This window comes from Cyprinodon tularosa, unplaced genomic scaffold (assembly GCF_016077235.1).
Source record: "Cyprinodon tularosa strain WSP-4 unplaced genomic scaffold, ASM1607723v1 ctg705, whole genome shotgun sequence".
Taxonomy (NCBI): Eukaryota; Metazoa; Chordata; class Actinopteri; order Cyprinodontiformes; family Cyprinodontidae; genus Cyprinodon; species Cyprinodon tularosa.
The window spans coordinates 313,423-337,834 of record NW_024039458.1 but is presented as its reverse complement, the minus strand read 5'-3'; the positions used below and the strand labels follow the sequence as shown (position 1 = coordinate 337,834).

The window sequence follows — 24,412 nt, the reverse complement described above, 5'->3', positions numbered from 1 at the left end:
TGGTTTTTGCAACATGACGCTTCTTTACGGGTTTTTGACTCACACGCGGGTTTGCGTCATGCTTTACGTTACTTAACTCATGAGAGTTGGAGACGCAGGAGGCTGAAGTGTTAAACCTGTGGTCGCATCAAACAGAGACAGCTACGCAGGCAACCCAAGATAAAGAAATTTTACCAAAAAGAGGGGGCACATCTGTGATTTGGTTACATTTTGGATTTAACAAGTCCAACAAGGAGCAGACAACATTTGCAAACTATGCTACAAGACTGTTCCCTTACCCGATGGCAACACGACAAACCTCTTCTAATACCTAAAGAAGAACCACAGTAATTTAATTTAAATACCCGTAGGATTTGAAAAAATGTGAAGGATACTGTAGCCATACTTCCACCTCATCTTATGCATACATACAGGTGCTGGTCATAAAATTAGAATATCATGAAAAAGTAGATTGATTTCAGTAATTCCATTTAAAAAGTGAAACTTGTATATTATATTCATACATTACATACAAACTCATATATTTCAGATGTTTATTTTGTTTAATTTTGATGATTACAAATGACAACAAATGAAAATCTCAAATTCATCATATCAGAAAATTAGAATATTACTGAAGACCAATAAAAACAAAGGATTTATAGAAATGTTGGCCAACTGAAAAGTATGAACATGAAAAGTATGAGCATGTACATCACTCAGTATTTAGTTGGGCCTCCTTTGGCCTGTATTGCTGCAGCAATGCGGCGTGGCATGGAGTCGATCAGTCTGTGGCACTGCTCAGGTGTTATGATAGCCCAGGTTGCTCTAATAGTGGCTTTTAGCTCTTCTGAATTGTTGGGTCTGGTGTATTGCATCTTCTTCTTCACAATACCCCATAGATTTTCTATGGGGTTAAGGTCAGGAGAGTTTGCTGGCCAATTAAGAACAGGGATACCATGGTCCTTCAACCAGGTACTGGTAGCTTTGGCACTGTGTGCAGGTGCCAAGTCCTGTTGGAAAATGAAATCTGCATCTCCAAAAAGTTGGTCAGCTGCAGGAAGCATGAAGTGCTCTAAAACTTCCTGGTATGTGGCTGCGTTGACCCTGGACCTCAGAAAACACAATGGACCAACACCAGCAGATGACATGGCACCCCAAACCATCACTGACTGTGGAAACTTTACACTGGACTTCAAGCAACGTGGATGAAGTGCCTCTCTTCTTTTCCTCCAGACTCTGGGACCTTGATTTCCAAAGGAAATGCAAAATTTACTTTCATCAGAGAACATGACTTTGGACCACTCACCAGCAGTCCAGTCCTGTTTCTCTTTAGCCCAGGCAAGACGCTTCTGACGCTGTCTGTGGTTCAAGAGTGGCTTGACACAAGGAATGCGACAGCAGAAACCCATGTCTTTCATACGTCTGTGTGTGGTGGTTCTTGAAGCACTCACTCCAGCTGCAGTCCACTCTTTGTGAATCTCCCCCACATTTTTGAATGGGTTTTGTTTCACAATCCTCTCCAGGGTGCGGTTATCTCTCTTGCTTGTACACTTTTTTCGACCACATCTTTTCCTTCCCTTCGCCTCTCTATTAATGTGCTTGGACACTGAGCTCTGTGAACAGCCAGCCTCTTTAGCGATGACCTTTTGTGTCTTGCCCTCCTTGTGCAAGGTGTCGATGGTCGTCTTTTGGACAACTGTCAAGTCAGCAGTCTTCCCCATGATTGTGTAGCCTATAGAACTAGACTGAAAGACAATTTAAAGGCTTTTGCAGGTGGTTTGAGTTAATTAGCTGATTAGAGTGTGGCACCAGGGGCCATCAATTTTGAACCTTTTCACAATATTCTAATTTTCTGATATGATGAATTTGAGATTTTCATTTGTTGTCATTTGTAATCATCAAAATTAAACAAAATAAACATCTGAAATATATCAGTTTGTATGTAATGTATGAATATAATATACAAGTTTCACTTTTTAAATGGAATTACTGAAATCAATCTACTTTTTCATGATATTCTAATTTTATGACCAGCACCTGTATTGTTGCACTACAATTTATTTTTCTAATTTGTGACAGTTCTATAAATGTCACTTCAAAATAAAGTTGAAAAAGTAAGCAATTATATTATTTTGTCATATTTTTCAGAGATTTGCTGAAAATGTACTCAATTGGAGCATATTGCGATATATATCATTATCGTGATATAAAATAGTCCATATCATGATATATGATTTTTTCCATATCGCCCAGCACTACTGGCTTGTGACATTTTCACTGCCTTGCGTCATGCATAAGTTAGGCTGTCGTTTGATATAAATTTTGGACTTGTTATGAATACTCTGTGTATACGCCAACAATTGAATAAATACATAGAAAAGTTCAGTGTATGCCAGCAGTTTTAAAGATTGTGGGACGTCAGGTATACGCTGTCTAAAGTGGCAAGGTGTGACAGGGCCTTTAGTAGCCAACTGTTTCAGAGGGTTTACCCAGACAAATTGTGATCCTGCTCTACTCTTTTTTTTTTTTTTTTGCACGCTCAGCTCCATCTCTGTGCTCATCACTCATTTAACTGAAAGTAAACGAACCCCACCAACCAACCAATCAAAGTAGTCTTAAGAAAAACGAGTGGAGCAGGAGTCTGGATGGAGAATCATAGTTTGTCAGAGTTCAGACTGGTTTTGAGTGCGGGTGTGTGTGAGTATAAACACGGCATATTGGTCTCATGTATTCTCAGGGTGGTGGCACACAAAATATATCATTTGTATCGAAGTTGATTTTTGTAATCAATTTATTTCACAATTCAGTTTGATGTCATTGATTGCTAACTTTTTCTGTTGGATTTGGAATATATTCTCAGATGTTACAAAGTACAGGAGTTAACTCTAAAATGATGCTTTAGTAAAAATATTAATATATTTACATTCAGAACTGAACCCAATGCAGCTACACTTTTTAGGCACTTTTTATTGAACCTGACAAACATAAAAATGAAATACTTTAAATGAGTTTGGACCACAAGGAAGTGGCTACTAACACTGTATTTCACAAAATTATAGTGGAAATGTAAAAAATAGAGACTGATATTTGGCCGTTCAAAGTAAAATTGTTTTAAATCAATCAATACAAAAATAAAACAACTCTAGCTGTTGGGTTGGTATAGAGTTTAGGCAAAGTGCCTCTTGGTTCGCAGCCTGGAGCAGAAAGGAGGGAACTGAGCTGGAGATGGACAGACTATGGTCAAAACCTGGGTGATGACCAACAGAACAGGACCTCAGATAGAAGCTGCTGAAATGAACTTCCTCCACAGGATGGCAGGGCTCTGCCACTGTGATGGGGCACAGCGCTGTCTCCTGGCTGGGCTGAGAAGGCATCTGGCTTCTGATTTTCTGATTGGAGGAGCAAGGCGGGAGGGAAGTCTGTCTGGTCCCACATAAAGCAAAAGATAAATAAAAAAAACTACAAACCCTGGTTTAAAGCCGTGCAGGGCCGCATAAAGCCCACTGCTCTCATTAAGCCATTAAAAACAAAGAAAAAACAAACAAACTGGTGTTAAATATGTGAATCCGGAAATTGTCTATATACCAAATATATATATATATTTTTAAGTCAATATATATCATAGATGCATAAAAACCTCTTTTTATTTCAGTTTTAAATTCTGTTTAAAGTAACAGATTATAATTAAGAATATCTCCGGACCTTTACTGGTTGTTGATTTTCTCTAGTCGGACCTTGCTGATTTTTAATTGTTTACCCCTGAGCTAGATCTTAATTGTTTCCTTATTTTTGAAAAAAATACAAATCAAAAAGCTACACTGTCTATTTCTCTGCTCTGATACCCAGGATGGCAACATCCCTGAGGAGTTTCCTCATTAGTGATCTTCCTGTTTGTGACATAATCCCAGTATAAATGCAGCTTCTTCTGTGCAGACATCGGAGGTTTGCCAGCAGACAGGATGGAAATAAAGCTGTGGAGAAATTAAAAAGCTGGTAGCTCATAAAACATCCTAGTTTTCAGCATCTGAGATACATTCAGAGTCCTGCTAAACCGATCATCTGAAAATGGAAATGTAACCTCTTCTCTGAGCACCTCAGATCTTCTAATGAAATGGAGGAAGCTTTGGTCAAATTAAGGAAGCTCATACATCCTGTTCTCGCCTTTAAAAGGTCTCCTAAATCTAAAACGTTCTGCCCTCCGTCCTGCAGGGGCTCTTGCCGGCGGCATCGACATCGCAGCCCACTGGATGACGGATCTGAAGGAAGGGGTGTGCCTCAACGGTTTCTGGTTCAACCACGAACACTGCTGCTGGACGTCCAACGAGACCACTTTCAAGGAGAGGGACCGCTGCCCCCAGTGGAAGAGCTGGGCTGAGCTCATAGCAGGAACCTCTGAGGTAGGACGCCGTTCCAGCCGTTAGCTTCCTCAGAGGAAGAGTCGCTTCTCGCAGCTGAATGCTTTCAAACTGGAGCTAAAGGTGGACTTCCAAAGCAAGCACCATTCAGACACTTAATGGATAAAAGTGATGCTTTGGTTCCATCTGCTGGCCGTTTAGCGTCTCATTGTTACAAACTCCACTTCTTCTTGTGACTTCATGAAAATAAGATTTTAATTGTTCTCTATGTGTTTATATTTAGATATTAAGATCAATGAGTTAAGCTGGTCTTGCTTTGAACTAATAGGGTGGATTGTGTGTGTTTTCTTTCAGGGTCCGTTTGCCTACATATTGAACTACCTGATGTACATAATATGGGCTCTCCTCTTTTCCTTCTTGGCTGTGACGCTGGTCAGGGCCTTTGCTCCGTATGCCTGTGGATCAGGGATACCAGAGGTAAAAATAAACCTTAACTCCAGCAAAAAGTTATTTTAAAAGAAAATATCAAGTGAATAAAAACTTAACAGAATGCTCTGTGTTTTACAAAGGTCTGTTTTTCCTCAAATGGCCTGCAGTTAAAACCAGAACTAAGCCGTTGTTTTTCTCTGATATGAAAATGAGACCAGACTGTTCCTGTTTCTGGTCGGTCAGGATAACCAACATTCTTTGTTTTTTAAGATCTGATTTCAGCTGGGCTTAGACAAACAGCTCACCTGTTCAAAGCACGAACGCATCTAAAAAAACATCAAACATTCATCTAGTCTAAACCAGGGGGTTGAAATGGAATAAAAAGAGTGTGCCTCATCAGGCTGATGTAGTAAAACAATTTGACATAGATTTGGATCCAGTAGGTCACATGACCTGGAAGAAAAGTACCAACTTTTTTCTTTAAAAATATCTTAAAAATTGAAAATAGCTTAAAATTGCATAAAAGCAAGTGTGCCTTACATATGTTATCTATTAGCAAGACTTTATATTAGTTTCCTTTTAGCTGGTCGTAAGATAAGGAATTTATTGATTCTTGTTTCTCAAGAGGGGCTTGGTTTAAAGATTTGTTGACGGTCCCTCACTGCACTGCCGCGTGTGGGAGGAGGGAGCAGCTGAGAGACGCTGGCTGACATCGGACTCCCTCAGTCGGATCAACCGTTTGCCAGATCTCGGATATTGGATATTAAAGCTCCGCGGAGCATTAATATCCAATATCCAACTTCAAACCAACTTCACTGCGGTGCTGATGGCTCGGTTCTGCTGCACTGTAGTCGACCAAAATCCCAGACGATTTTGATTTTTTTAGGTATAAAGAGTAGGACATGTCCGGGAAAAAGAGGACGTCTGGTCACCCTAGTCTATATCCCAGCGACCCCTCCAAACAAGTCATAGTCATTTATTTTTCTTTTTTTGTCATGATCATAACATTCTAACAAAGGCCTCTAGACGTTGATGTAGAGCCTCCTGGCAGCTACATTCACAGTTTACCTCCATGCAGATAAAGGGGATCCAAATTGTTTAGCAACAACTGCTTCTGTTAAATTCATTGATGAAGATTTTCGTGTCAATACTCAGTTATAAAAGCAACAAATGGCAAAAATCTGTTAATTTACAGAGGATGTCTAACTGATTATGCAGTCTGATCTGGGGACTTGTTTATTAAATGTTGCTTGGGACCCAAAAGCTTATGCAAAAAAATAAGAAATAAAATCAGATTATAGGAACCATGTTTACCCAAAAAACCTATCAATTATCCTTTATAAATCACAGCTGACGTTGGCGCACTAGGCTTCATTCAATGTTGTTATTTAATGGTTACCAAGGGCAACCTCAGCAGGAGAGTAAAAAAAGCAAAGTTTAACTGAGACAGAAATGAATAAATATTTTTTGCATTTAAAATCAGAGGAATGAGTAAAAGGAAGTCTGAAGAATGGAAAGGTGTTAAGAGTCTGGTGTTTTGGGTTGATCATTTTAATGAGTAAATCCAAGCAGCTTTGACTCTGTTATCTCAGATTTATGGATAGATTTATAGAATAATTATGTTCCTAAACGTGGCTTTAGGCAGATAAATAATTGTTGATCATGTTAAATGTATTTATACGTTTCTTGTTTTTCCTGAATCATTTTGCATCTTTATCTTACTGATTGTAGCGTCTGTTTTTTGCCCTAATTAAGCATGTAGATTATTTCTAGTTTTAGTTCTATTTGTACCACAAATAGCTTGTTTCTTCTATTTATTTGTGTGTCTGAGATAAACTATGAAGCAATCTAGCGTCACCTCCCCACCTCACCATTTGTGTCGCCATTTCTCCCCGTATAGATGGGGCAGAGTAGGTGTAAGGAGACGCCAAGTTTGTTTTTCATAGATCACAGCTTTACTGTGTGCGAGTTGAAGGCCCTGTTGAGGTTCTTAAATAAAACCAGAGCTTTTCTGTTTATTCTACCCTTTGCCATCCCTCTTGGTGCTCTTGTTCTCTCGTTGTTGTTCCTCATTTTTAAGGAACAATTTGTTCCATACAGACTCACCTGATTGATCCGTCTTAGGACAAAGATGTCAGTCTCATACACAAACCTTATCCCTCTGACTGCGGCTAGTTTCATGTCCTCAGATCGTTTTATCCTGTGACAGAAATCCTTCACAGTTCAGAATCTGTTCAGGAAGCCCGCATTTAGGAGATTAATGTCTTATTTTGAAAGGAACATTAGAAAAAATCGAAATCTAGTCATTTTTTCTTAAAAGAAGTGCATTTTTTGGATGTAAGTGAGAAATCTTGCCAATGGAACAAGACTACGTACATTTTAAAATAAGAAAAAACATTTGCATCGTCTTATTTCAAGTACATTTTATCTAATTACCTTATTTTAAGAGTAAAAATATTCATTCCATTGGCAAATCATCTTATTTTCCTACCAAATTATTTAAGATATTTTTTGCCGTAAAGTACAGTCAAAACATAAAAAGACTTTTATTTTTTAAACTTACATCCATAACGATTCCTCACAAAACCTTCCCTGATCCTCTCAGTTTCTCACCCTCTCTCTCTCTCTCTGCTTGTCTGTTTCAGATTAAAACAATCCTCAGTGGGTTCATCATCCGTGGCTACCTTGGAAAGTGGACCTTGATAATAAAGACCATCACTCTGGTTTTAGCCGTGTCCTCTGGCCTCAGTCTGGGGAAGGAGGGTCCTCTGGTGCACGTGGCCTGCTGCTGTGCCAACATACTGTGCCACCTCTTCACCAAATACCGTAAAAATGAGGCCAAACGGCGAGAGGTGGGCTCACCATCTTTATCACTTTTTGGTTTTATGTCAGTTGAGCATTATTTTTAAACACTCATTGAGTGAGAACAAAAAAAAAAAATTCAAAATATCAGTTTTAAAGTTCTTAAGGTGTTGTAAATTATGGTTCAGAAAACAAAGAAACTCATGGTTTTAATCTCTAACAGAGAGGAGTAAATGAAGCGGTTCGAAGTAATAAAAATGTATTTTACAGCACATTTCAGCAGGAAGGCAATTCAAAGTGCTTTAATAATAAAAACAGCAGCTCAAATTTGCAGAAAAATCATTAAAAACACCAATCAAGTACAAAGCAAATCATCAAAACATCAGAATCATCACAGAAAACCATTAAAAGTCATTGATCAGACAGACACCATCATCTTGGATAGATTTTGTTTAGAGCAGCTTGGTTAGTTTGCCGGCTACTAATCCAAGGCAGCTCTAAACAGGATGGTCTTCAGCTTTGATTTAAAATTATTATAATTTTTTTTTTTCTGAAAGTTTATTCCAGATTAAAGGTGTATAAAAACTGAAGGCTTTTACCTTTAGTTCCTCACTTTGTAAAGAAAAGGACGGTCTAGTTGTTTCCCTATTTGCTCAAATAATTTCAAATTAGTTTTGTTCTCAGTTACTGAGAAACAAGAGTTTCAAGGTTTATTGTTAGTTTATTTTTAATTTTTTAATTTAGCTCTCATCAGGCAATTTCTTTGTCTAGATCAGGTTTTAAATCTATCAGTGGGTTATAACAGTTATCTTGGCTTTTATTTTGTAAGAACAAATCTCTAATATTGTCCTTTAACTGCACTTGTTTTTAAATGAAAAGGGTTGATAATAACGATTAATGGTGGTATGTTTGAATGCTGGGAATGTGTTCTGGTTCTTTTTGGAGCTGCTAACTGAGTTTTAAATTTTGATAATAGTTAAATAAAAAAGTAAAATTCTCACCTTTCTAATAATAATAGTAGTTTTCATAGAAACAGAAGGATTTCCTACCAGGCTGGACATAAACTGGCTCCTCTGACGAGTACAGGCAGTCCTCCATGTTTATGTTTAGAATGTTATTCTAAGCTTGCATAACTATATCTGGTATTGGGTCTGTCCGTTCTATTAACAGTAGATCTATACATCGGTAATACAATACACAATATTTTGTGTTTTTTTTCACCTGTATTGGAATCGGTTCACAATCGATTCCTGCACAGATTCACTAATGCATTCTGTTCTCATCCATTGCAGCTCTTTTTATTTGCTATTTATTATATTTTGTTTCCATGCAGCTTTTTGTGTAGAGCAGCTTCCATTTCAGGGATGGATTAAAATAATGGGTAGGCTCATCAACCTGACAGTATCTGCATTGGTTGATCTCTACATTTAGTCTAGGGCTGCAACTAACTATTATTTTGCAAATACATTAATCTGTCGATTATTGTTTCAATTAATCGATTAATAATTGGATATTCAAAGGTTCCTAATTTTTATGTTAAATTAAACCAGGTGAAACTAAAACTTTTCCACTTGAGGACTTCAGGATAGAGCATATTGATATACTTTTGATATATTTTTTTATCTTAAATGCTATATATAGATTTTTTTTTTATAATTTGGATATAATTGCTCTAAATGGGTCGCTCTGTCTGCTAAAGGAATGTTTTATATTCTCTATTCTCCAGTTGATCAATTGATTATTAAATTAGTTTACGATTAATCTGATTGTTTCAACCCTAATTCAGTCTTAAATAATGCTTGCAAACCTGCAGGCTCACCTTTTATAAACCTTTTCAATAGGGGTGTGAATAATAATCGTTTTGTATCGATGCATCGATGCAACAGACGACATTCTAATGCATCGATACGTCCGAAAGAGAATCAATTCCTTTTTTTCCCCCCTCCAGTTTATTTTTATCCATTTGCTCCTGGATGTAATTCTGACTCCTGTGCTGCGATGGCCCTAAACCTATTTTGCCCTCCTACCTCGCTTCCTTTAGCCCTACCCTCTTTCCGCATGCACACACACACACGCATAAGCAGTAGACAAGACAGACATGGCGGATACTTAAGTATCGAAAATTATTGTATCGTTGGGTCAGGAAATTGATACTGAATCGAATCGCCATGATGGGTGTGATTTACACCTCTACTTTTTTAGTGTTCAGCTACTGTTCGTTTGGGATTTTAGGTTTTTATTTTTTTGAAATTTATTTTCAGAAATAAATGCAGAATCCTGAATTACTGCATGCATTTAAAATCTTTATTTTTTTAATTTTATTTTTATTTACTTTTATTTTTTTTTAAATGTAAAGATAAAAAAGAAAAGAAAAGAAAATACACTAGGCAACGATTGATCGGCCTGCTGACCTTTTGGCATCGATACCTTAATCCTGGGTGATCTGCAATAAGTTTTTATTTCACAGGCTTTATAAAATATTTTTAAAGATATTTTGGGACCTTTTAACACCTGAAAATTTCAGTTATTCAATAAAAAATCAGTATAAGCTTTTTTTTAAATCGCTTATCGTCCAGATCGTTTCTCCTCTTGAGATCTACAAATACATCCAATATTTGGCTCACGGGACCAAGGGATTTGTGCAGATAAAATCCAGCCAACAAATTGTAGCATCTGTTCTTAAAGATGAGTATTAGCCCATTGTTTAGTTTTTTTGTGCTTCTAAAAAAAAGGACAATGCACCATACCCAGGATCTATTTTCTCTTGCTTTTGGATCATTTCAGGTTTAATAGCAGCCATGTCCAGTTTATGTTTGATTTTCTATGAGATCTGTCTGTCATTAACCCGCTGCTGCTCCAGCATCCAACAGTCACCAGCTGTCTTCTCCTTGTCGTCTGTTTTCAGTGGATTCAGTCTCAGTTGTTGTGTTTTCTGCTCCCCGTAGGTTTTATCAGCAGCGGCAGCAGTCGGAGTGTCCGTGGCGTTTGGCGCTCCCATCGGAGGAGTCCTGTTCAGTCTGGAGGAGGTGGGTGGAGGAGGTTTAGATATGAAGCGTTCCCTCCTGCTCTTCTGTCCTGTCTCATATGCAGCACGGCTCGGGAAAGAATCTTCTTTTTATTTTCCCTTCCTGCATCAGAGCACCAATTAAAGTGCCAGTGGACTTATCACCACCAGATGACACAGCAGATGGAAATTAGTTTCTTATTGTTTACTCGTCTTGTTCTTATTCTTTCCCAACCGTGTGACTCTGTACTGGAATGAGTGCACGCTGGCAGCCAATTAGGATAAAATAAAGTGGGAATAAATTATTGCTGCAATAGTTTGGAAAGTCGGGGTGTATTTTTGGCACGTCTTGGTATTAACATTTCAGTGAGAGAAAATCATTCTGATATAGAGAGGAGCGTCTTATTCATACTTTATTCATTTGGGTTGATTAATTTTATGAAAAATATTCATTGCAGTGGGTTACAGAAATATTCCTACCCTATTAATTTGTTTGCATTTTTCGCATTTAGTGCATAGTTAAAGATAAGAAGATGAAAAACTTTTACTTTACCTTAAACAAGTGACATGCAGTCAAATGTGCCTCCTTCCTCTGACTCTTTTCTCAGGGTCATTAAAAATCATTAAAAGTCATTAAATTATTATTTTTTTAATTAAGTAATTATGCCTTAATTGGCATTAAATATTTAAAATGCTTTAAAAAAAAAGATTATAAAAGCAATTTCATCTGATATATTATATCGCAATATATTCGCGTTGCACCGCTTCCGGTTAATCGTAAAGCCGTATGTTAGGAAAAGAACCTCCAGACCGAGGAAAAGCTAGAGAATGGGCAAAGCCCCGCCCCTTCATCCACCTCTCTTTAGGCAAAGCTCCACCCCTTCATCCAACTCTCTTTAGCATTAAATGGCATTAAAATTAGTTATGAGAGCATTGAAAGAGCATTAGAAAGCATTAAATAACAGTTACTCATTCCTGTATAAACCCTGTTCCTGTTAAATATCTGGATTGATAGAAATTGTAATCAGTGTAGCTGAAAGTTAAAAACCTCTACGCCTCTGATCAGCCTGGTGGTAGCAGCATCATGCTATGGAGATTTTTTTCTTCAGCAGGGACTGGGCAGGCGGTCAGCCTTGGGAAGGGAATCCTAGAAGATAATCATATAAGCGCATATTTTCCCCCCAACCTTAAATATCCAGAGTCACATTCGATTGGTTTCTCCTGTGGTGCAATGGCCTAGTCAAAGTTCAGTCAATAATCTGTGTAAAGAGTTAAAAATTGGTGTTCTGAGATATTTCCTCTCTGATCTGCCTCAACTTCAGTTACTAAAATAAATAAATTAATTAATTAATAAAAGATAAGAGGAAGAGTTCAGTCTCTAGATTGATAACAGAGAATTAGAGAGTGAAAAGGAGCCACATTCTGCACTGCTTTGAGTTGTTCTATCACATAAAGTCCCTATTTTTATTGATTTTTATGTTTATTGATTATCCCCATTAGTTACAGTTTAACACTGTAACTATTCCTCCTGGGGTCCATACCAATGGATCATATGAATAACTTAAGCTTCATAAAAGTCTAGAATAATAATAGAAATATGGAATTAAAATAAAAACATACAATGGAATGAACTTAAAAATACAACATGTTATTTTAGTCCATTAATATTTCCCATACTACAATAGGAGCCTAACTTTATATTAATACATTTCACTACCACCACTGTATTAATAAACTACAATATATAATAATGCAAATGCAATTTTCTATTACATATTAAAAACAGTGTTAGTTTTTTCCTGCTTCTATCTGTGATAAGACTGTTATATCATCTACATAGACAGATGTGATTGTCAAAATGAAAAGACTTAAGGGGTGTGAATACTTTAGCAGGCCACTGTATTGTAAAATTATTCTTTCTCTGAATAAAAGCTTCCTTCTCTGTACTTTCTGCTTCATTCTGACCCTCTGATCCTCAGCATGAATCTCTGTCTCTCTGACCCCCGTTAGGTGAGTTATTACTTCCCCCTGAAGACCCTCTGGCGCTCGTTCTTCGCCGCCCTGGTGGCGGCCTTCACCCTGCGCTCAATCAACCCCTTCGGAAACAGCCGCCTCGTGCTGTTTTACGTGGAGTTTCACGCCCCCTGGCACCTGGTGGAGCTGGCCCCTTTCATCCTGCTGGGGATATTCGGAGGCCTCTGGGGGGCGCTGTTCATCAAGGCCAACATCGCATGGTGCAGATTACGTAAGTGGTGTCAGCCAAACAGAACGTTAATCCTTTCTCTGTGCGTGCTGACTAATTTGTCTGTCTGTGTGCGTCCGGCAGGGAAAACCACCCGGCTCGGCCACTACCCCGTCATAGAGGTGCTCGTGGTCACCGCGGCGACCGCCCTGATGGCCTTCCCAAACAGTTACACCAGGATGAGTGGAGCAGAGCTGATCTCTGAGCTTTTCAATGACTGCTCCCTGCTGGACTCCTCTCAGCTGTGTGGCTACAAGCAGGTCAGCACATGACTCCCTGCTTCAGACTGCAGAAACAATCTAAAATGAATACAAATTTATTTAATTAAGTGTATTTACCCTCAATTTGAGTATGTAAATAAGATGATCTACCTGTGGAATGTGTATTCTAACCCTTAAAATAAGAAGATTAGATATTATGCACCTGAAATTAGAGACTCTTATCCAAAATTTATTCTAAATGTAAATCATATATTTTCTTTTGCCATTTTTCCTAACTCACCCAACTAATTCAAGATAAAATGCACTTATTTTAGGAAAAATGTAATTCAATTAAATTTTTTGTGCAACTGTTTAGGAGGGATGTTTGTATACGAATACTCTAGACTTTTGTAAATGTTGTGCTTGGATTTTTTTCACTCTCGCAGCCAGCGAACACGTCTGACACAGGCTTGGACAGCCTGGCTGACCGTCCTGCAGGAGAAGGCCTCTACACGGCCCTGTGGCAGCTGGCCCTGGCCCTGATCTTTAAGATCCTGATCACTGTGATCACCTTCGGCATGAAGGTCAGTTCAGGACACACGGCTTGAAGATAAGTGTATTTAGCTGCCTGTTAAATTGTCATTCCTCCTCTCTGAACTCATCATCTGTGGTTTCCAATGTTTTCCCCCCACGGATTCTGTGGGAGAACTAAACATGTGAAAAGACCGCAGCAACTGGCTTTGATAAAACCAGCAGCCACATTGGAACACGTGTCCCGCTTTCATCGAAGAAGGCCATTTTTCATCAGGAATAAAATCTGGAGATTCATTTCTCATGTCCACCCAGGTTCCCTCCGGCCTCTTCATCCCCAGTATGGCTGTGGGAGCCATAGCCGGCAGGCTGCTGGGCGTGGGCATGGAGCAGCTGGCGTACTACAACCACGACTGGCTCATCTTCAGAGGATGGTGCTCCCCAGGAGCAGACTGCATCACACCAGGGCTGTACGCAATGGTTGGAGCCGCCGCTTGTTTAGGTGAGGTCTGGATCTCAGTGGATCTTTGCTGTTATTGTCACAGTTATTTTTATCTAATGTCGTCATTAAAAACAAACTAACAAACAGGAAACATGGGCTTGTTAGGAAAACAAACCAAAGACAGAAACGTGATGCTGGACGGTTTCCTCTGAGCGTCCAGAAGGAGCTTGGAGCTGAGTAGAAGCAGGCAGCTGTTTGGATGTTGGATAAGGATGTCCTGTGGAGGCTCTGCGTGGCGGCATTCTGGGAATGTGGAGGTTGAACATGACAAACGGGTTAAGATTAGGTGTTCAGTCCTTCTTGGAAATGAAAACGATAAGAACAATAGTAGCTAAGGGATGGGTATGGGTAAAAACAAACATGGGGACATTCAATAACTGCTCACATTCAGTGATAAAAGTGCACTTCTGACTTAAAAAGAATTTAATCAATTTGAATTTCCCTCCTTTTTTAAGACTGTGTCTTTAGTAATCCCTCAGAGGCCTTTTAGTAGACGTCATTCTTCCTCTCTTAGATTTATTATGCATCCCACGGCTTTCCATCTCAGAACAGGGATTTAAAATGATTGAAAGGTACAACAAAGGGGGATCCAAAGGACTGCAAATCATTCAGCTGAATAGCTAATTCCTAAATATAGAGAGAAGCCGGAGCTTCTATGTTCATCATTTGTGTGGATTAAAGTTAGTAGAGTTAATGTTCTGTACAGCTCTGATTATCTATTGGGAATATGACCCTAAATTGCGAATGTTTCATTTGTTCAGTACCAGAGACTTATTTGATGATTCCCCTTTTTCTCTGTTTTTATATACACTTCATTTGTAGAAATATTTTTTCCTCATGCTTAAAGGATAGATGCATGAACCATTTAAGTAAAAATTACTTTTTTTTTTTGTACAACTTCAAGAGTCTTGGTATCTGAGTAAAAAAGGAAACAAAGCAGAAATCTCTACAGTATTCAATCAGCTCTGCTGCTGCTCGTTGTCTTTTCTTGCACAATACAAAGTACAGTTGTATTTTAGTTGTTCAAGTTATAAAGCTAAAAACTAATGGTGGGCGTATACCGTGGAACCCGCTTATAGTGATCACGTTGGTGCAGAGCCAATTTGAACACTATCAGCAGTTGATTACTAAAATTTACCGTTATTTCACTTATTTTATGCAGAATATCATCTAAATGCCATTTGTATGGTTTTTCAATGAGAAAAATGAAATGAAATGGATAGCTTCCGCATTTACTGAATTTCATTACGGTGCCATGCAAGTTTAATTACTTAATTATTATGTGCTGTGCGTCGGCTTTGCTGTGCCGCTGGTGCATCTTAAAACAAGTCTGAAAGTAAAGTTTGAAACAAATTTAATCACAGCATGGCAGTGTTGCCAACTCAGCGACTTTGTCACTATATTTAGCAACTTTTCAGACCCCTGCAGCGCCTCTTTTTCAAAAAAGCGACTAGTGACAAATCTAGCGACTTTCCTGGTGTCTGCTGTGGTGCACCTCCCCGTCCGAACCCCGTTCTCCCGCTTCTGCAGCACTCCCTCTGAGCGCTGCAGTCAGAGCCACAGCATGTTTACCCTCAGCTTCCAGACCGCACATGAACCGCTCGCATGTGCAGGGATTGACGGCGCACATTGATCATGCTGAAGTCAGCTCCCTCAGTTGCTGAACCTGCCATAGAGAGCCTTGACCAACATGATGAGGACCCACTCAAGCACAGCCTGCGTGTGTGGAGGGAAATCTAATTAGTTTGAAAAAAAAAAAACAATATTGACCATTATTTGCTCACATTGTCATTGGTTCTTTGTTGACTTTTTTGTTCCATTTAGATTAATGTTAATAAAATGTAAAAAATTTTATGGTTAAAAATGTTAATATTTTACCATGATTTTTAAGCTCCTTAGTGGACCACAAGGGGAAAAGAAAAAGTAAACAAAAGTTGAAAAAATATATATATTATGCAAATTAGGTAATGACGTCATTCAGCGACTTAAAGCACAGCCAATAGCTACTTTCCTTACAGAGGAGTTGGCAACACTGCAGCACAGTACTGTGCAGTGTGCGGACATAACTCTGATAGCCTACAGTAGGCCTATGTAAATTTTGTGTGTAAGCTCTGCTGTGTCGCCGGTGAATTTTTTTAAACATGCCTGAAAATAAAGTTTGAAACAACAACATAGAAGATAACTGCATAGGCTACAGAAAATTAAAGCTAGCCTACCTCTGGTTTCTGTTGCAGATCTGCTGCGCCGCATTAAGAAATCACTTAATATTTATCCATGGTTCCCTGGATCAGAGTGTTGTCCTACCTAAAGTTCACTTCTTTTTCAAAAGGATGTAAAAGGTCAAAGTTTTTGAAACCAACATGCAGGAGGCCAGTCTTTAAAATGCAAACTAGATTCCTCATCTCAGCTCTGAAAGGAACAACAGTCTCCTCCTCCTCCTCACTGCGCGCCGCACTGGTACCCGCACCAAAGCGCTCTTGTACCTCCAAGTTGTACACGTAATTTTAAAATTATTTTTGCACGTTTACATTCATAAAATGGCCAAAAATGAACACTGTAAGCAGATTTTCTTGATTACTATAAATAAATTATTTAAACAGCATTTGCCTAGAAATGATTCTGTCCCAAGCATTTTGATTTATATAAGCGGTTGATTACTATATCCGTGACCACTATAAACGGATTCCACTGTGTTAAAATTTTTAATCTAGATTAATACCACTGTAATCTTGGAATTAATTTAGATTAAACAGCGTTTTAGGATAATATCTAGAATGTCTCTTGTGATGTGAAGATCCCAAAGTTTTAAAAATGTATCATATGAAACTATAGCTCTAGAAACGAAACAGGCTAAATAAATACCTTGGAGCTACATTTTCATAAAGCATCCCACTTTACCCACATTCACCAAGGCAATCATCAAGAAGCAAACACAATGTTGTGGTAATCATTCGTGGTTAAATTAAATTTAGATTACATAACCTAGCCTACATGCCTTTAGGGGGTACTGAAAGAACTCCTGCATGAAACCAATTCCACATTGCACAAGGTGCTGGAAATAATCAAAATCTAGATAAGTCATTTTTTCTTTAAATAAGTGCATTTGTTCTTGAATTGAGGAGGTAAAAGAGACATTTTGCCAATGGAACAAGATAATTTAGATTTAAAATAAGAAAACACAATTGCATTGTCTTATTTCAAGTGCATATTATCTAATTGTCTTATTTTAGGAGTAAAAATACTCATTCAGTTGGCAAACTATCTAATTTACCTACTTAAAGTAAGGATAAATGCACTTAATTTAAGAAATTCTTACTTATTTCTAGATCATTTTTGCAGTGTTTGGTCTGGTCCATTGGGAATCTTCTTGAAAAAAAATTTTCCCAGAAGTAATCCTGGTGTCTTTATAGCTGCATCCATGTCAGCACTTCATGTTCAGTGTGGTAATTTCACAGACCCCTACCTAGGTTGGAAGACTGATGTTGTTCTTGCCTAGATATACACCCGTGCTAAAATATCAAGTTTAAAGTCATCATTTGTATAGCCCCAGCTCCCAACCCAACTGTGAGAATAGATTAACGGCGATATTTTTTTATCGCCCGATAAAAGTCTGCCGTTAAAGATGATGAAGGCCCATCACTACTAAAAACTGAACAAAACACGACCTCATATGTTTTTGTTTTCCTGAAGCTCCGACAGCTAGACGTGCCCTAACCTCGTCCCGCCTCATGTTCGGTTTCAGGTGGTGTGACCAGAATGACGGTGTCACTCGTGGTCATCATGTTTGAGCTGACCGGCGGCTTGGAATACATCGTCCCCCTCATGGCTGCGACCATGACCAGCAAATGGGTGGCGGACGCCTTTGGAAGGGAGGGAATATATGAGGTGAGGTTTCTATTAATGAAAACCTTTGATCTGCCTCCATATTGTCTTTTCATTTTTAAACTTTAGCTCAAACTAAACCCTCATTTCTATCTGCAGGCCCACATTAGGTTGAACGGTTACCCGTTCCTGGAGGCCAAAGAGGAGTTTCAGCACAGCAGCCTGGCCGTGGACGTGATGAGGCCGAGGAGGGGGGACCCTGCCCTGGCTGTGCTCACGCAGGACGGCATGACTGTGGGGGAAGTGGAGGTATGGACGCCTGAAAACGTGTATAACACCATCAAAAGAGTGTTGCTTCTTGTTAATTCCTTTACAAGACACTTATTCTTGATTTACAGATAATAAATATTTTATTCTGTCCTAGACCTTGGTAGAGAGCACCCACTTCAGCGGCTTCCCCGTCGTCGTCTCGCCGGAGTCCCAAAGGCTGGTGGGATTTGTGCTCAGAAGAGACCTGCTCATTTCAATAGGTCGGCATTGAAACAGTACATTTAGAGTGAATACTATAGCTGATGAATGAGACGTCATAAAAAAACATTGACATGTTTTTATCCAGATTTCAGACCTCTGTGACATTTGGAGTTTAGCTGATGTTCTGCTTTAAGGGCTTCAAACATTAGAAACATTTAATCTTGGTTGTTAGCTTGGATTAAAAGGCTAACGAGCAAATCTTCCACTTTAGAGAGGGGCTTCAGTGTCTGAAACACTTAAGTTAATGGTTAAAAATGGTCTTTTGCCCTAAAAGGAGTATTAGTTCCTTTCAAGGTTTAAAAAAACTCCATTATCTGAGGTTAGGAATGTCTGTGTTTAATCTCTAATCCTCTGTGTTTGCGTCTCCTATCAGATAACGCCAGGAAGCGACAGGACGGCATCGTCAGCGCCTCCAAAGTGGTTTTCACAGAGCACACCCCCGCCCAGCCGCCTGAAGCCCCCCCTCAGCTGCGCCTCAGAAACATAATGGATCTGAGCCCCTTCACGGTCACGGACCACACGCCCATGGATATCACCGTGGACATTTTCAGGAAACTGGGGCTTCGCCAGTGTCTGGTCACACATAATGGGTACGATATTCATGTGTGGCTTTGCTGCCTCTTACTGACTGAAATGGATTCACTTTTTCTTAAGGGTTAAAAAGGTGATTTAGGGTTTTTTCTTTTTTAAGGGGGAGGGGGGCATCAATACAAACCTTTAGGTCTTGACCTGGATCTGGTTTAGACACCAAACAGAATTGAAACTGCTGTATTATTTTTAAAATTCTATCAATACAAATCCGCCATGACAGAACACAGTTAAAGGCTGTGTGTCAAAGTTAAATATTGTACAATATTGTAGGTGACCACAGACAGTGCTGCAGACAGAAGGCATCTGATTGGTCAAATCTACATCTGCTCTACACTATGCGTATCTCCTGTTTGGTACCTTACCGGATTGGTTTATTTCTATGAGCAACGTAGTGGTAAATGACTCGTGAAGATGGACCAGCCAGCAGAGCGAGGTGCGCAAGAACGCTGGGACCCTTTTTCCACCTGGATCCCTGCCTTTTCGCCCGCATGTCCCTCCGTTGTCTCACAAACTTGCTCCTTGCATTTTTCCACTTCCTCATCGCTTCGGCGGTATCTAGACCCACAGCTAGTTCCCGATTGTCCCTCTTGCCTTGTGGCGTGGAACAACATAGCGCAGATGACGCTTCAATATTGGGCGTAAAACCAAAATATCTGCGTCAAATCATATAAAAAATATATCATATTAAAAAAAAGTTATATTACTGTTTTTATATATATATATTCTTTTACTATTTTTCAAGGCTGCACTTTTAGAAAAATGAAATTGTCCAGAGAGCTGTTCTAAATTAAATTTCTTTTTGTTTTACACTTGTTTATACAAAATGACAAATAAATCTGTCTAAGTCATATCTGCAGCACCCTGCAGCGGTAGTATAACCAGCCCTTTATGCTTTAAAAGAATTGGTTAAAAGCATATTAAATTACATGTATTGTAATGGGGTGGCCCTTTACTTATTAACCTAATCATAAATCATATTTATGTGTTAGGTCTTATGATCTGTGGCTTTATTACACATAACAAAACCCAGCTTTGTGAAATATTTTGTATTTGATTTTGTGGAGTGTTTCTATAAACTGGAATAAATTAGTTTTTTTTTTTTTTATCTCCAGGATCCATAAGGATGAAAATTACAATCTTTGGAGCTCTGTGGGGAAAAGTACATGTTCATCAAACTCATTTAGATATGTTGAAGATTCAAAGTAATTAATTATTAGAGGTCTCCAAGTCATTTTAAATAATTTTATGGAGCCATCCAGAGAAATTAACCGGTTCTATTATTTAATGCCTCACAAGAGAACAAAGATTCAGTTCTTAGTTGTTTTTTAGCTACTACTTTATTATTATTAAGGTGCTTTTAACCCAACTGTAGTTGAAACTGTGTATAAAAACAACACAGGACAGGGAGAAAACAAGAAGGGCAATAAATAAATCCAGTTAAACAACAAGAATGGGGTAAAAATAAAAATATATGCAGCCAAATGCAAAGCTCAAATTTTCTGAACCGCTTACAAAAAAAAAAAAAAAAAACACCTTCAGATGAATTCAATCCTAAAGTTTCAAATTTATGAGAAGAAATGATCAGAATGAAAGGTGCATCTTTTTTTCCTTAACTTTTCAGCTCGCTATAATGCTGCTGCATTAAAACATTAATAAACGAGGACATTTCATTGTTGCATCATTGAAACGTTTTGAAGCAGCTTTTATCAATAGCTGGATTGAAGATGTTTGACTGAGAGCAGAAACTTGGCAGCCTGCTGCCTAAGGTCAGCACTTCACCCACAGGGTCAGACCTTATCTAAAACATTCAAATGAGGCTTTCAGCATTTAGAACTGGAAGTCTTTGCACATTCGCACTGTTTCCCCGACGACCAACATGCGCAAGCGATGATGCGGCCTGTGGTTCCCCTTCGTGTCTTTCTGTCCCGGGGACATTGTGTTGGTTTTTAGGAGGGACGCCGACAGCGTGGGCTGCAGCAGGGAGATTTTTAGCTTCAAAGCCTTTAAACTGTTTTCATGTCAAGTTTTGGTGTGAAACAGATGTTTCTTTTTCTGTTTCCTGGTTTAAGGGGATAAACAGTAAGTGTTCCTTCTTTTATAAGTAGTTTTCAATGTGAGCACACTAAGAAAATGCAGAGATGTAATCTTTTTTGTTTTGGTTGCATGTTTTGCGGAGGAGATTAAGGAAGTAGCAAACTTCAGGAAGGAAATTTAATAGATGCTAACCTTTGTAGTTTTAAGATCCATGCCTCTTTAAAGGGTTTAGTTTAAGTGTGTTAGATCAAAAGTGAATCCTGCAGTAAGTCCTGACTTTAAACCTCGTGCGTTTCTCTCCGGGGATGATTCTTCATGAATGAACAGTTTAGGGTTCAGTCAGTGGCTGAGAGCGTCGGTTCTTCCTGTCCGCTGACGGGCCGTCGACAGACATGATAACTCCTGTAGGATTCTCCTCCCTGAAACACAAGAAGGAGGTCTATAGAGCAGATCCATGTGTTGGCGTGCAGGAATTCAGTTTTTCTGACTTGGGAGGAGGAAAGTTAGAGAAGCTTAAAAATGTTATAAAGAGGCTCAAGCAAGAAGAAAGAAGGTTCTTGAATTAACTGTAGTTTAATCTAAGAAGATGAAAGCTTGATTTATGTTTAATATATGAACTTCAGACCTGATATTTTCTTTGCAGCCAAACATTTTCAAGTCAAAATTTTTTTTTCACACTGATTCAATTATTAACCTTAAACTTCAGTTATTTGATCAGGATTATTTCATGGTATGGGATAAAACCTGGATCATTATGATTGATTCTGGCTTAAAAATGTATATAAATGTACTCTTTAACATAATATTGTTAAAATTGTCCAAAAATTAAGAAAATATCTATTTTAAAAACAAATCCTGTCTTAAAATCTGTGGGGGGGGGGGGTTTCCGTTATCTTATGCAGGCCAGTTAGTTATACCTCAGCCTTCACACCTAAATTAAACACAACAACTTCCTCCCCGCTTTCCTCCTCTAAATAAAAAATTTATCATGGAGGAGACTCATCCACGACCTCCGACAGAAAACTCTCCTCTTGCATGTTTCCGCTGTCCATAGCGTTCCTTGACAGTGTCGTTTCTAAATCACCAATTTAGTGCTACTTGGTCCCAATGGAATTTCCCATTGGGAACCTACTAGCACTAAGTTGCTAACTGGTTAGCAAGATGCTTCTGACAAACCGGCGACAATCAAACTGTTTGTGAACCTTCCGCCACAACAATCCCGCCCTCTTGATAAACCACCAATCAGATTCACTTTATTCACTCGTGTAAAGTCGGGCACCACTCGGGAGAATTCGGAAATGCAAAGGTTGACACGGTCATTTCCCTACAACTTTAAGCTTTAAAAACATTTAAATTATGACAACAAACACACTGAATAGTGCGTACATGTTTGGGATTATTACCTCACTAAACTGTTTGCGTGAGGGTATAACGTAGCGTGGCTCCAGTGTCTTCATAAGGCGACGGAAATCTTCATTTTCAACCGCGCAGTATGGTTGTAAGTCTTTGCAGATGTATGTAACAATAGCCTTAGTTATTTTCTGGGCACGCGGGGAGTTTGCTGGTAACTTGATATCAAATGCCTTCTCGCGCTGCATCTGCCTCGGGGCTGAATCAGATTGTGTTTGTGCTGAGTGGTGTCTCGTTAAATGGTTTCGAAGATCAGTTGTGTTTCCACATTACCTGACTTCTGCGTAGCAAATCTTGCAAACCGTTTTGCTCTTATCCAGTTCACTGCTGTCATTTTGTTTTTTTAAATCCAAAATATTTCCAGACATCTGCCTTCAAACTTCTTGCCGGTGATTTCAGAGCTTCCGCCATATTGTTTTGGTGCGCTCCTCTCGCGCAGTGAGGAGATCTTGCGGGACGCGAGAAGTCATGAATGTATGAAAAGACGTATTATAATGGATCGATTTATGGTTTTTATGAATCGATATCGGGCTATTGAAAGGGAAATCGATTCAAATCGATTAAATCAATTTTTTTACCCAGCCCTAATATATATATATGAGAGTACTTGTTAACGGCATTAAAATCATTTCTAAGGGCATTAAAAGAGCATTAAAAAGCATTAAATTAGAGTTACTCATTCCTGGATAAACCCTGTACAATGAACCCATGTTCTGTAAAACATGTTCAGGTTTCAGCCTTTCTGTAAAGGAGCCATTTAAAAATCACCGTCTTTTTCTTGTTCTCAGGAGGCTTCTGGGAATCATCACTAAAAAGGACATCCTGAAGCACATGGCGCAGATAGCCAACAGAGACCCCGACTCCATCCTCTTCAACTAAATCCCCCCCACCACCTCATCTTAGCTTCCTCAGAGCGGGACAGAGGAGGTAAACACCAGCATGGACTCTCAGAATGCACCTTTACCTCTCCACCTGTCCTACAAGCGTTCATTTGCACAAACCAGTTGTGGTCAGTGGAGTTAATATTCCTGTGACTTTTGAGGCCTTCTTGGGCCTCGAGAAGAGAGCGGGCCAAAAAAAGCAAACACTCTCTGTAACTGTGACTCATCCAGAGGGTCGTGGGTGTGTGAGACACATGCTCCTTCCTCGTTTGTTTCTCCTTTTCCAAGGGAAAGTTTGGAATCTCCGATTTAAATCTCACTCCACCATTTTACTCTCCTACTTCTCTGTTTCACCTGCAACTGAAATGAGGGGAAGATCCTTTGTGACCGACACAGAGACGAGAAAAAGGTGCAATGAAAGGAAGTAAAGATTTTTGGGAGGTTTTCTGAATGCCCTCCGGTTGACTCTGCAAGTCCAGACAGAACGCCGTTCTCCGGGAACACTGGGTGCACCGACCCCTTCCTCTTCCTCCCCCAGCTTCCCTGCGGGGGTTTGATGCAGGGTGAAACAGAGGATCGCATACCTACACTCCAACAAAGACATTGATGACTGTCTGGGAACTATGTGGTTTTGACCCACCAGATCCGCTCCGATCCAAAGATCCCAAACCTAACATGCCTTATGGGAGCAGCGGAGTATCTCTGGGCGGCAGTGGAAGGGCTTACAGAACCATGAAACATTGATTTAATTTAATGTCAAACTGTTAATCCAACTAAATTATTACACTAATCGAAATGGGTTGTTCGTGTCTTTTACTTCATGTTTTTTCCTTTAAATCACCACTTTTTTAAATCTCCCAGCCATTTGAATCTCCTTCTTCATAGAAATCACATCTAAAACTAAAGCTGTGCTACATGAGGAAACATTTATAACCAGGGTAAATATTGATTATTGGGGATAATAGCAATATAAATATCCATACAGACCCTCCTTTATGTATTTTATTCGACTTTAGAGGTATTGTGTAGGATTTTCTCACATTTATAACCCGCCTTCTCCACTTAGAAAAAAAAAATGCATGTGTGAGAGCGTGCA

The 24,412-nt window shown here is 39.1% G+C and overlaps 1 protein-coding gene across 2 annotated transcripts in view; it reads left to right on the top strand.

Moving 5' to 3' along the window:
* clcn5b (chloride channel, voltage-sensitive 5b) overlaps positions 1 to 24,112 on the top strand; it is a 44,208-nt gene extending 20,096 nt beyond the window's left edge. For both annotated transcript variants that reach the window (XM_038268613.1, XM_038268614.1), the window contains 13 exons: positions 4,192 to 4,379; positions 4,692 to 4,814; positions 7,412 to 7,618; positions 10,514 to 10,594; positions 12,583 to 12,817; positions 12,899 to 13,074; positions 13,461 to 13,598; positions 13,861 to 14,047; positions 17,790 to 17,932; positions 18,029 to 18,178; positions 18,294 to 18,399; positions 18,774 to 18,990; positions 23,224 to 24,112. In XM_038268613.1, the coding sequence (XP_038124541.1) occupies positions 4,192 to 4,379; positions 4,692 to 4,814; positions 7,412 to 7,618; positions 10,514 to 10,594; positions 12,583 to 12,817; positions 12,899 to 13,074; positions 13,461 to 13,598; positions 13,861 to 14,047; positions 17,790 to 17,932; positions 18,029 to 18,178; positions 18,294 to 18,399; positions 18,774 to 18,990; positions 23,224 to 23,314 (2,042 nt within the window). In that variant the 3' untranslated portion in view covers positions 23,315 to 24,112. The remainder of the gene's footprint in view (positions 1 to 4,191; positions 4,380 to 4,691; positions 4,815 to 7,411; positions 7,619 to 10,513; positions 10,595 to 12,582; positions 12,818 to 12,898; positions 13,075 to 13,460; positions 13,599 to 13,860; positions 14,048 to 17,789; positions 17,933 to 18,028; positions 18,179 to 18,293; positions 18,400 to 18,773; positions 18,991 to 23,223) is intronic.
* Positions 24,113 to 24,412: the final 300 nt, after the last annotated feature.